The sequence below is a fragment of the Culex pipiens genome, chromosome 3, assembly GCF_016801865.2.
Source record: "Culex pipiens pallens isolate TS chromosome 3, TS_CPP_V2, whole genome shotgun sequence".
Classification (NCBI taxonomy): domain Eukaryota; kingdom Metazoa; phylum Arthropoda; class Insecta; order Diptera; family Culicidae; genus Culex; species Culex pipiens.
The window spans coordinates 134,706,639-134,718,804 of record NC_068939.1 but is presented as its reverse complement, the minus strand read 5'-3'; the positions used below and the strand labels follow the sequence as shown (position 1 = coordinate 134,718,804).

Genomic DNA, 12,166 nt, shown 5'->3' with positions numbered 1-12,166 from the left:
GATTGAAAGCACGCTGGCTGTTGCCAGAATTTGCATGTGAAAGAGTGTGCTCTATCGGAAAAGTGCCACTTTGTGGGCCCGTTACGGGTTTGTTTGATGTTGAGTTTTTCTTTTTCACTCTTGCAAAGTATAGTCGTTAGGTTAGGTGAGGCCAAGGAATAAAATAATTTTAAATCATGTTTCAAAAATAAGAGATAATTTTTGAAACAGTGGAATTCAGTTCAAGGTTAAAAAAATGTTTGAAAGTTTGAAATTGTTTTGAGTATTTTTGCATAAATTAAGACTAAATCGACTTCTTTCCTTGTCTAAATTTTCCAGATTATTTTCACAACATACCACAACTTTCCACTCTCTGATCGCTGGAAATAATTGCCCAAGTTTTGCAATAACAAACATTCCGCAACCAAAAAAAGAAGTGAGCATTTCCAAGATTTATGAGCGAGAGCCGCGACCCTGCGCGTTGACTGACAGCTGCCTGGACTTTTCATCATTAGAGATGTGTTTTTTTTTAAGGTTCTTTTCGGAGCTCACCGCCCCTCTGTGCTGCTTTTCGGAATGTGATTTCGCAGAAGCACAGACTTTGGGAAACTTTTATGCTCTGTGCCCAGACAAGGTACATACATAAAAGAGGGGTGGGGTTTCTCATGTTGGTTGTTGGAGGAGGGTAACAAATCAAAACAATGGATTTTGCTAGATGTAATTTATTGATAATTATTCAAGGTTCGTGAAGTTCTGAGATTAGTGGCCGTCGTTTTTGTTGGTTTTCTGTCGCAAGGAATAAGTAATGTTTAAAAAGTATGACTTTGTATTTAACAATACAAAAGCTTTAATTGTACTTTGTAAACAATTATCCTTTCAATTTAATTAATTAAACTTTTTAACACAGTAAAAGTATAGAGCGAGTTTTTCACCAGTGTGTCACAGTTCGTATCGATTTTGATGAAACTTTCTGCGTTTGTACGACAAAGGGATGTGGGGTAAAACGGGCATTGACATTTTGGGGTCCAAAAAGCATGAAAAATTTTAAAGTTGCTCGCATTAGCGTAAAACTTGATCAAAAGGGGAACAGCATCTAACTCCATCGTGCCTCTAATGTTGCCATATCAGCACTTTGACGTTCAATTACAGCTCGTTAAAAGCATTTTCAACTGCAATCGAGTTATAGTGAGCAAGCAAGTTTCGATTAACAGATTTACAAAATAAGTTGTTTAAGTAGTGAAAATCAGCAAATTGGATGGAATTAGGAGCGAGTGCTCAACCTGCCAAACATACGAGAATTTTCCCTACCAATTCTCTAAGTTGCATTTGAAAACTCTTTTGAAGCACTTCAAAATGTGCCATCAACAATCGAGCTTAGTTTGCGCTCATAACTTTTGCAAATAACTCAATCAGGCCTGCAAAAAGTTTCCAACCCAGCGTACACATGAAGCAAACCAAAATGTCAGTTCACTGCTAGCATGTGACTGCAAGCCTACTGTGTCTATTTAACCACTGCCGCGTGACTCGTGCCGGTCGGCTGCTGGAGAATGAGAGACGTGAAAAAATGAGCTACACTCACTCAATTCGTGTCATATGACTGACTCGTAAAATCCGCTTTAAAAAATATTTTGACTATTTTCACACAATTGAATGGTTGTAGACTGTGCAAAACACTTAAAACAACCATAATTTATATTCAAAATTACATTTCCACGCATAAATACGAACTTTTTGTGTAAAAACTTGTCTCTTTATGTGTGTGCGTGCAACGTCGAATGAGCGTTGGTCGACAATTGCCTCGCATTGCAGCTGCTCAATGAGCTAGGGCACTCACGACTGCGCCGGGTTTGTTTATGTCACGGTTTTGCGGTTCAGTGAATGGATCTCAAAAAATCGTGTCAGCGTCGCCGATTTTCGCGTCAGGATCCCTGACATTTTCAGCACTGATCTCAATACCTTTTTGCAACAGCCTCCAATACTTTTCCCGTCTTCGATATAAGTTTTCATGGAATTTCATGGACTGTAAACAAACGGTATTAACTGTTTGGCCAATCGCAGTTTTTCTCAGAGTTGAACGATTTTTTTATAACAAACTTTTTACACAGTTAACTTTTGTCCTATAGACCTAGATTTCAGTTTGAGGTGTTGAAGTTGCAGAATTTATAAAAACAATAATTCAATAAAACATTTTAGAAAAAAAAGTTAGATCTGTTCTCTACTGAATTCAATTTATTAACTTTTAATAAAATGTATAATAAATTTGAGGGTTACTAAACAAAAAGGTTTCAAATCCATTTTTATTGTCACCAACACATTTTTTTAAAATTTACCAAGAAATTTGTTCTATTTAAAATGGTTGCAATTCTGAATATATTTTTTCAAAACACTTTAAACTTGTAACATTTAAACATATTTTAACTGTTCTTAGTGTTAAATCGTCCAAAGAATCCGATAACTCAGACAATTTTTTAGGATTTAAACTCATTTTCATTGGAAAAATCATGACACTTTTAAAGTATTTCAATAACCCTCAATAATTACAGCCGAGTCCTAGGATCACCATTGGGACATCCACCTTAGAAAATGTTTGGACATGTTTTTTTTTCTTATCACAAGGATTATGTTTTTTTTTTGTTTTTTTTTAGCATTGAACTTGCCTACCCTATAACCAAAAAAACCATTTTGCGTTATTTTTTGTCCATGAAAGTTTCCATATAACAATGGAAGCTAAATATTCTACAATCTGTATACAGCAATTCTCCACGAAAACAGCATGGAAAAAAACAAAAGTGCTCGGATCGGGCTCAAAATTTTTCTGGGGGTTCCCTGGCCAAAATAATTAGACCCGTATTTTTTTGTTTGGCCATTAGGGTGACTTACGCCGTGTTAGGGTGGTCTGAAAAATGGCCATTTTCGTCGATTTTCGCAAAAACCAGTTTTTTCGAAAAATCATAACTCCTCGTCATTTTAACCGATTTCAATTGTCTTATACGCAAATGAAAGGTGATAAGTTGGCCTTTCAAAGAAAAATAGTAAGAAGTTTCAAAAATCTAGCCTAACATATGAAAAGGGCGTATGAAACTTTAAAATGCCGTTTTGACGGTGTCTGGACCAAAGAGCCTATGTCTGGAAATATTTTTATCGGATTCCCTGGACATTTTTACATAATATACTAAAAAATGGAAGGAGTTCATTAACAGGATTCCGAGATATGATTTTTTGAAAATAAAATCCGTGTTTTCTGACGAGCCGCGCGCAAAAACACGAAAATGACAAAATCGGCAAAAAATCAACTTTTTCCACTAAAACTTCGATAACTTAAAAATTTCAGCGATGACCTACACATGTCTGGATACCAAAAGTTGCGTCTTTCAATTACGAAAATTTTGGTACCCAGACATGTATAGGTCATCGCTGAAATTTTTAAGTTATCGCAGTTTTAGTGGAAAAAGTTGATTTTTTGCCGATTTTGTCATTTTCGTGTTTTTGCGCGCGGCGCGTCGAAAAACACGGATTTTATTTTCAAAAAATCATATCTCAGAATCCTGTTAATGAACTCCTCCCATTTTTTAGTATGTTATGTAAAAATGTCCGGGGAATCCGATAAAAATATTTCCAGACATGGGCTCTTTGGTCCAGACACCGTTAAAACGGCATTTCAAAGTTTCATTCGACCTTTTCATATGTTAGGCTACATTTTTGAAACTTCTTACTATTTTTCTTTGAAAGGCCAACTTATCACCTTTCATTTGCGTATAAGACAATTGAAATCGGTTAAAATGGCGAGGAGTTATGATTTTTCGAAAAAAGTGGTTTTTGCGAAAATCGACGAAAATCGCCATTTTTCAGACCACCCTAATACGCCGTAGGTCACCCTAATGGCCAAACAAAAAAATACGGGTCTAATTATTTCGGCCAGGGAACCCCCAGAAAAATTTTGAGCCCGATCGGAGAACTTTTTTTTCGAATCATGCTGTTTTCGTGGGGAATTGCTGTATATATAGAATGGAATTTCTGATGACAGGACATTAAGTCTTCGGCAAAGTTGTAGGCATAGTTAAGAATTGTTCCGAAAAATAAGTTCTACCTTAAAAAATGTTTTTTTTAATTCACATTTTTACACAAAAAATCGATTTGCGAAAAAATATTAAATTTGATTTTTTTTACTTGTTTTAGAGGATCAAAAAATACTACTTCTAAGCTAAATAGCTAAAATAAGCCTAGCATGTGAAAAACAAATTGGATGCGAAGTAAATTTTTTGAATAATAGCTTGCTATGATCAAAGATAAATGGCTTTGTTTCATTCACCCATACAAGTCTCCATACAATTCTGCAGCTGCCAACACAAAAATGGTAAATATTCGAAAATCTGTAACCTTTGAATAAATTTTTTGATCAATTTGGTGTCTTCGACAAAGTTGTAGGTATTGTTAAGGAATATTCAGGAAAATAGGTACATGGAAAAAATGGGTGGTTATTAAATTAACTTTTTACCACAAAAACTCAATTATCCAAAATATGAGTTTTTCGATTTTCATGATTTTTTTATAAATTTTAAAGGACAAAAATCCGCAACTTAAGAGCCAAAAAGAAATATGGACTAAAATTCTGCAGCCGAGTTATGATTTTTTGAAAAAAAAAATCATGTAAAATTTTCTCGTTTTCAAGTTATATAGCTAGCGAATGTTTTATTTCAGCGAAATATTGGCCGTTTTTCTATATTTGAAAATAGTGGCTATGAGTGACCATTTCTGTAAACATGTTTTTTAAGGTTCAAAAAATTTGGTATAAAATTGTCTCAGAGACATTGAAGAATGGATCTCTGAAATCTCTCTAAAATATGAAACATTCGTGAAATCTTCCGATATTTTTGAAAACAATATTATCAAAAAAAATCAAGATTAACATTTCAAAAGGGCCAAACATTCAACATTAAGCCCTTTTGTAATGTTAGTCTTAGTTTAAAATGTTAAAAAAAAATCGAAAAGATCGGAAAATTTCACGAATGTTTCATATACTGAGATATCGACATTAGAAAATGGTGGGTTGTTTGGGTGAAACTTAGAAAACATAAATTTACTGTTTCTTTTTCTTTGAGCCGCTGTACCTCAGCAACCAGAAATCCAGTCATCAATTCTTAGACGAAATTTTAGAAAATTTTCAGGAATGGACAATCATGGACACTATTTTTAAAAGTAAAAAAACCAAATTTTTTCGGACAAAATTAAACTTTGACTTGCTATATTTTGAAAACGGTGCACAATTACTGTTCGATTGTAAATTTGATTTCACATAAAAAATAAGGTAAAAAATGTTAAAGTACAAATTTTATTTTTTTAACAAAATTCATAAAAAAAAGCAAAATTACCATAAAAACTCTTTTTCGTAACATTACAATAACTCGTGATGAATGGAAGCAAACCACCTTTGATTTTTTTTGTTTTCGAGTGCTTAACATTTTTTTGGAACATTGTTAAAATCCAATTAAAAAAATTAAAAAAATATAGACGAAAGAGCAACTTTTATGGATTTTCTCTGGGTTATTACATATTCCAAAAATATTTTTTTTAAGTTTTTCATTGTGTAGAATGATATCTAGTGTTTGAAGTTTGAACAACCAAATGGAAAAAAGTGTATCAAAATAAAAAAAATATATTTTGGGATATCGATGAGGAACTTTCAATTGAGAAAAACACGAGTACAATCGATAAAATCTAATGAAATCTGAAATTATAAAACCTGCCGCATACGTGTGCAAGACTCACCTGGAAGCTATGGTTGGCATTTTTCGTGCTGCATTCGGCAAAACACAGGTTGGAAAGGTCGATTTCATCAAAAAGTTCACTCTGGAATGAAAAAAAGGGAAAGAGTATTAATTAATTAATGCTGTCATGTGTGACAGCCGACGGTTTTTGTTAAAATATGCAATTAATTTGCAGAAACTCCAAGTGCAAATGGTATGTCACGTCAGTGTCACTTGGTTATTGCAATAATTAAATTATTTTGAAAAATGTGTTGTATGTTTCATCTCTCCAGCATTGAATCACTCTGGTTTAATTTCAACCCGGAAACGGATACCAATCAAGCTTGGCCAGCACCCGGTTTCCTGCAACAGAGCGACGAAACGCTTCTCAAATAAACCAACTTAATATCCTCTTAATTACTGCCCTTTTCCATCCGATTGCCACATCCTGGTCCTTAAATTTGTACCACCCCCCTCCCCCAGAAGCTGATGATTTGCAGGGTTTGATGTGCTAAATGAAAGTAAAAAATGAGAAGGGATCAACTTGACGCTTTGTTAATTACTGGCAGACGTAGACGGATTGCTTTTTGTGAAAGGTTATTTTGCTATGTGAAAAAATGAGACTTTTCACTGAAAAGATCTGTGAGTAATGAACCGAAAAGAGTTGGAAAAGGTGCGTTCAGCGATTTTCACGCATTTAATAGTTTGATTTTTTTTGTTCATAGGTTTAAGGTCGCTTTACACAAATCCGTTTTGGCATTTTCTGAATTCAGAATTAACAGATCTGATTTGACTTTAACAAATAGACCTAAATAGTTTTCGGATAAAAATTCTCTCTAGAAATTAGATCTTTTTTTTTCAATTATGAGTTGGTCCACCCTTTTATAACGGGTTTCTCTTAAGGTTGATTCACACTAATTCGTTACGTATCCAGAAGAAATAACCAACTGAGCCAAAACTGTTTAGTTGAATGTCTTAACAAATTCGTTTTTCTTCTACTTCTTCCAGACTTTTTCAGTGTCCTGTTTTCGTCTGTTGAAAGTTTAAATTTCTTTAAACAAAATGTTACGTGAACTCCATCAATTACGTCTTTTGACGCCATAAACCTCCACACCTAATGGACGAGCGCCATTGTTACAAAAGTGATTCACTTAACGCATTAAATTGCCTCCTGATGGACGGTTTCGTCCAACACCTTTCATCGGCGGCTGAACAACGAAAAGTGTCACCTGTAGTTATGCCGCAACGGAAGCTGTTGGCATGTTGGAAAGTTTAGCTCTGACGTCAGCCAGTGGAAGAAATGGGCTCATTGGGGTTAAACAGATTTTTTTTTCTAATTGAAATATTGTTTGCTTGATTGTTGGTACAAAATTGAGATTTATTTCATTTGTGATAAATCAATATTTTTGTATCTACTTGACCCCACAAAACCCAATCCCGCTGGTGAACCACCACAGCGAAAGCAGCTCCATGAAAACGTCATCCAGAAAAGTCCGAAGACCTATCTCAACCGTTATTACGGTTCACAGCAGGGCACAAGGAAATCGACATCCAGCCAGCTCGCCAGGGGAGGGGCCTCCGTTGCGCAAGCGATTCCAGGAAATCGACGAGACTTCCATCAGACCCAGCGCAGCCTCTTGCTTGAACTCGCGACAACACACCACACAAGTGAGAGCAGCCAAGTTTTGCCCTATGTTTGCATATAATTCAATGAGATTGTTGGCAGGGCTGCGGAGTCGGGTCATATTGCAAGCGACTCCGACTCCGACTCCGACTCCGGCTTCGAGAATTTAGCCGACTCCGACTCCGACTCCGACTCCAGCTAATCAAGTTTGCCGACTCCGACTCCAACTCCGACTCCGACCTTCCAACTCTAGCCGACTCCGACTCCGACTCCGACTCCAGCTTTCAACATATTGCTGACTCCGGCTCCGACTCCAACTCCTACTTATACATACTTTTTTATATTAGTAACTTCACTCACATGTTCAGTCCACACTTAAGTTTTCAGTTTTCTTTAGAGAAATTGTTAACATTAAGATGAATGAATGTTTATTATATGAGCAATTCTATCAGATTTCAGTCATTCGTCATTTTTTTGTATATTTAAACCAGCTGAAACTTTTTTTGGTGCCTTCGGTATGCCCAAAGAAAACGTTTTACACAGAGTTCCTACATAAATACAAGCAAAAAGAAGCAATGGTGGTTTGTGTTTTTTATCAAACTGATAATATTTAATAACATGGGTAAAACAAGATGAAACTGTCATCAAGTAACCATAGTGAAAAACAGAAATAGTGCTGTTACTGCGATTTTTTTTAATTTTCTCAAACTTTTCACAACAATGTAAACATCAGATCACACTTAAAAATATTTCAAAAACAAAATGGCATCTGCTAAATCTTCTTTCATACTGGCGCGCAAATCAGTTTTTACTAATTTTAGACCAGAAAACAAACGTTCAACGCTAACTTGCGTGGGTGGCATGGCGGTTACTAATCGTGCAACTTCTTGAACAATAGCCGGGTAGAGGGGAATGACTTCTTCGATCGTTTTTTTTGTGGCACGATTAAATTTTTCTACTTTTTTCAATGCTTCCTGAAACTCTCCATAAAATGTCTTTTTTGTGTTGCTCGATGTCTCTTTAGTCAAACGACTACGCTTTGCTTGCTGGTGTTCGTTTCGATCTAACAACTGCTCGAAATTTAAGGATTCGGCAGATGAAGACTCTGAGACAGGGTCATCAGCACAGTGTTCTTCTTCTCCGGAATCAGCAACTCCACCACGCATCCTTTCAGCCAAATTGAACAAAGATTCCTTTGCTCTAGCAATTTGCTCATTCGATAGTAGGATACGAGCCATGGGATCGACATAAACAGCGCACAGTAGAATCGAATTATCAAGCAAGACATTTTCTCTCTTTTCCATTGAGTGCATTATTCATTCAGCTATAGGCCCTCCCATTTTTTTTCAAATCAAAAACTAAGTTTTTCCAATCATGGAAGAACTGACCTGGCGTTAGATCTTCAGCTTGCATCTTTTTTGTTATAAGATATGGCAGCTTTAAGATGTTAACTAGATTTTCTGCTTTATCCCACTGTGATTGATTCATCATGACGCTTTCATTGTCGAGATCATCAAGAATCGGTCGTAGTTCGATTAATCGTTGGATCATCATATACGTGCTGCCCCATCGCGTTGCTTGGTCTAAAATCGCTCCTTTTTTTGCTTTGCGTTTGATGATAGCATCTGTTTTTGGCACTCTTGCAGCAACAGCAATTTTCCTAAGCCTCCTGATAAGTTTATCTGCTTCTTTATCTTTTAAACCATCGCGAACAGCCAGCTGCAGCGTATGTGCGGCACATCTCATGTGCTCTACTTCGATTTTTCTAGATGCTTGTTCCACACTAGATTCTAACTCGGTTAAAAAACTTTCATTAGGATCTTTATAACACTTTTCCTCGATCAAATCATCGGTCGGTTGAACGTCATCGTCCTCCGCAGACTAAAATAGACATGAAAAACAACTAAAATCTAAAACCGTAGAAAAAAAAACAATTTTAAGATAAAAACTTACGTCTTCACTCTCATCAGACAAATTTTCATTATTTTGATTAATACATTTCATCATGCTAATCATGTTGGCAGCGTTATCGGTTATAATACACAATATTCTCTCCTTAACAATGCCAAACTCAGTAAATACTTCCTGCAGCATACATTTCAAGTAATCTCCCGCATGATGCGCTTCGGTATCCTTTACCGCCAATGTCTTTGTAATCGCTTTACCGTTTTCAGCCACAAACCGAACATTAATGGCCAAGTAATTGACGCGATGGCGAGTACAAGCATCTACTTTGACGAAAATAAATCTGTTTTTAAGTATTCTTTTAAGTTCTTCTTTTTTTGAATTTGCCTCTCCAATCACCATTGCACGAATATTCTCTCTCTCAAGGCTCACGCCTAGTTTTTGTGCAATTTCACCATTCAACCCTTTGAATGATGGCTTTGAAAAGAACTGAATGGCTACGTTGTCATGGACTACCATTCCTATAATGCTTTGTCTGAACTTTTTTTCAGTCATTGTTATAGTCATCTTATCGTTTGTGAAAAATTGACGTATTGCAGATTGTTTCGTTTCCGTTAATTTATGTTTTTTTGATGATGTCGATGCCAGCTTTTCATTTTCTGAATCCTTTTTTAAGACCTCTTCGTGGATATTTGGATGGTGCCTTAATAGATGCCTCTTTAAATTGTACGTTCTTGATGGTTTGCTAACATCGTTTCCTCTAAATGCACTAATTGGTGCTCCGCATGCCTTTTTTTCATTCTCTACCATTATTTGACATTGACAGTGATACCAATGTTCGTCTTCGGACAATTTGAAGTACCCAAAAACAGCGGACTTCGGAATTTCCTTCGCCATTATATCTATGAAAATAACTTTTTTTTCTTAAAATACAATGGAAATAATGAATCGTATACCTTGCTTGGGAGTTGCAACCAGATGAAAAAGAAAGGTTGAAATGTGAGAACAAAACTGTAAATAAATAAAAGTTTAATGCCATTAATACAAACAAACATAATCAACGTATCAGAAGAACACATACAATAAATAAATTGCAATGACTACACTACATAATACAATTTGTTTACCTTTGAAGAAATCACTTGATGAAAACTATTTTGATGTTGTTTATCTTTACGAATTACGAATTGGCTGTTGCTGAAATATAAATTATATAATTCAACAAAGCAAAAATAAATCTTCAGATCTACTTACATGTACAGTATTATAGTTTCACAAACAATGTAATATGAATTATCAGAAAAACAAACTGAATTGAAAAAAAAATTAACGCACTGCGCACGAATAAAAAACAATATTATGGAATTTGGACATAAATGACAATCGGTATTGACGCTTTATATCTAGATAAAAATGAAATGGTTGTGTTACATTTTTGTATACTTGTATGCAACTTGCAATGACGATTCAAATTGACGCAGTGTATGAAATATATTAAGTAGTAAGTAGTAATGAAATATATTGTTTTGTGTTTTTTAAATTATAATCAATACCAATACATGCCTTTAAATATATTAAATGTAAAAAATCGACAAAAAGTTATTTTAAAATCTATTTAAATATTTTGTTTGTGTTCAAACTATCACTGTGCTCAGCAAAAAATTTGCTTATTTGTTGTGTAAAATTAAATAAGCTATCCAAACTAGATGCGAGGACTGATTTGAACTTATAAACAACAACAATTAATGGATAAAACAAGTTTATAAAAAGTAATTCAATTTGAATGACTCCGACTCCGGCTCCGACTCCAGGGTATCAGAAATTTTCGACTCCGACTCCGGCTCCGACTCCAGCTCCTCAAATTTTGCCGACTCCGACTTCGACTCCGACTCCGGCAATTTATTTTTTGCCGACTCCGACTCCGACTCCGACTCCAGGTCCCCAAAAATACCCGACTCCACCGACTCCGACTCCGGCTCCGACTCCGACTCCACAGCCCTGATTGCTGGAAATTTGTTCGGAAGTGACTTTTTAATGTTTGCGCGTCAATGTTTGCGTAATTGAAATTTGTGTAGCATAGATTAAATGGTCTTATCTTGTCTTGGTCTTGTCTTGGTCTTGTCTTGGTCTTGTCTTGGTCTTGTCTTGGTCTTGTCTTGGTCTTGTCTTGGTCTTGTCTTGGTCTTGTCTTGGTCTTGTCTTGGTCTTGTCTTGGTCTTGTCTTGGTCTTGTCTTGGTCTTGTCTTGGTCTTGTCTTGGTCTTGTCTTGGTCTTGTCTTGGTCTTGTCTTGGTCTTGTCTTGGTCTTGTCTTGGTCTTGTCTTGGTCTTGTCTTGGTCTTGTATTGGTCTTGTCTTGGTCTTGTCTTGGTCTTGTCTTGGTCTTGTCTTGGTCTTGTCTTGGTCTTGTCTTGGTCTTGTCATGGTCTTGTCTTGGTCTTGTCTTGGTCTTGTCTTGGTCTTGTCTTGGTCTTGTCTTGGTCTTGTCTTGGTCTTGTCTTGGTCTTGTCTTGGTCTTGTCTTGGTCTTGTCTTGGTCTTGTCTTGGTCTTGTCTTGGTCTTGTCTTGGTCTTGTCTTGGTCTTGTCTTGGTCTTGTCTTGGTCTTGTCTTGGTCTTGTCTTGGTCTTGTCTTGGTCTTGTCTTGGTCTTGTCTTGGTCTTGTCTTGGTCTTGTCTTGGTCTTGTCTTGGTCTTGTCTTGGTCTTGTCTTGGTCTTGTCTTGGTCTTGTCTTGGTCTTGTCTTGGTCTTGTCTTGGTCTTGTCTTGGTCTTGTCTTGGTCTTGTCTTGGTCTTGTCTTGGTCTTGTCTTGGTCTTGTCTTGGTCTTGTCTTGGTCTTGTCTTGGTCTTGTCTTGGTCTTGTCTTGGTCTTGTCTTGGTCTTGTCTTGGTCTTGTCTTGGTCTTGTCTTGGTCTTGT

General features: G+C 36.1%; 2 protein-coding genes across 3 annotated transcripts in view; both read right to left on the bottom strand.

Moving 5' to 3' along the window:
* Positions 1 to 12,166, bottom strand: part of LOC120422099 (diacylglycerol kinase eta) — a 123,132-nt gene that overhangs the window by 29,863 nt on the left and 81,103 nt on the right. For both annotated transcript variants that reach the window (XM_039585453.2, XM_052709787.1), the window contains exon 2: positions 5,746 to 5,826. The gene's annotated coding sequence lies outside the window, so the exon portion shown is untranslated. The remainder of the gene's footprint in view (positions 1 to 5,745; positions 5,827 to 12,166) is intronic.
* Positions 8,034 to 10,599, bottom strand: LOC120422101 (uncharacterized). The gene is made up of 5 exons (XM_039585454.2): positions 10,507 to 10,599; positions 10,380 to 10,449; positions 10,209 to 10,263; positions 9,301 to 10,154; positions 8,034 to 9,228 (listed from the first exon to the last, which is right to left on the bottom strand). Exons 4-5 carry the CDS (start codon positions 10,147 to 10,149, stop codon positions 8,668 to 8,670), a joined length of 1,410 nt encoding a protein of 469 aa, XP_039441388.1. The 5' UTR covers positions 10,150 to 10,154; positions 10,209 to 10,263; positions 10,380 to 10,449; positions 10,507 to 10,599; the 3' UTR covers positions 8,034 to 8,667.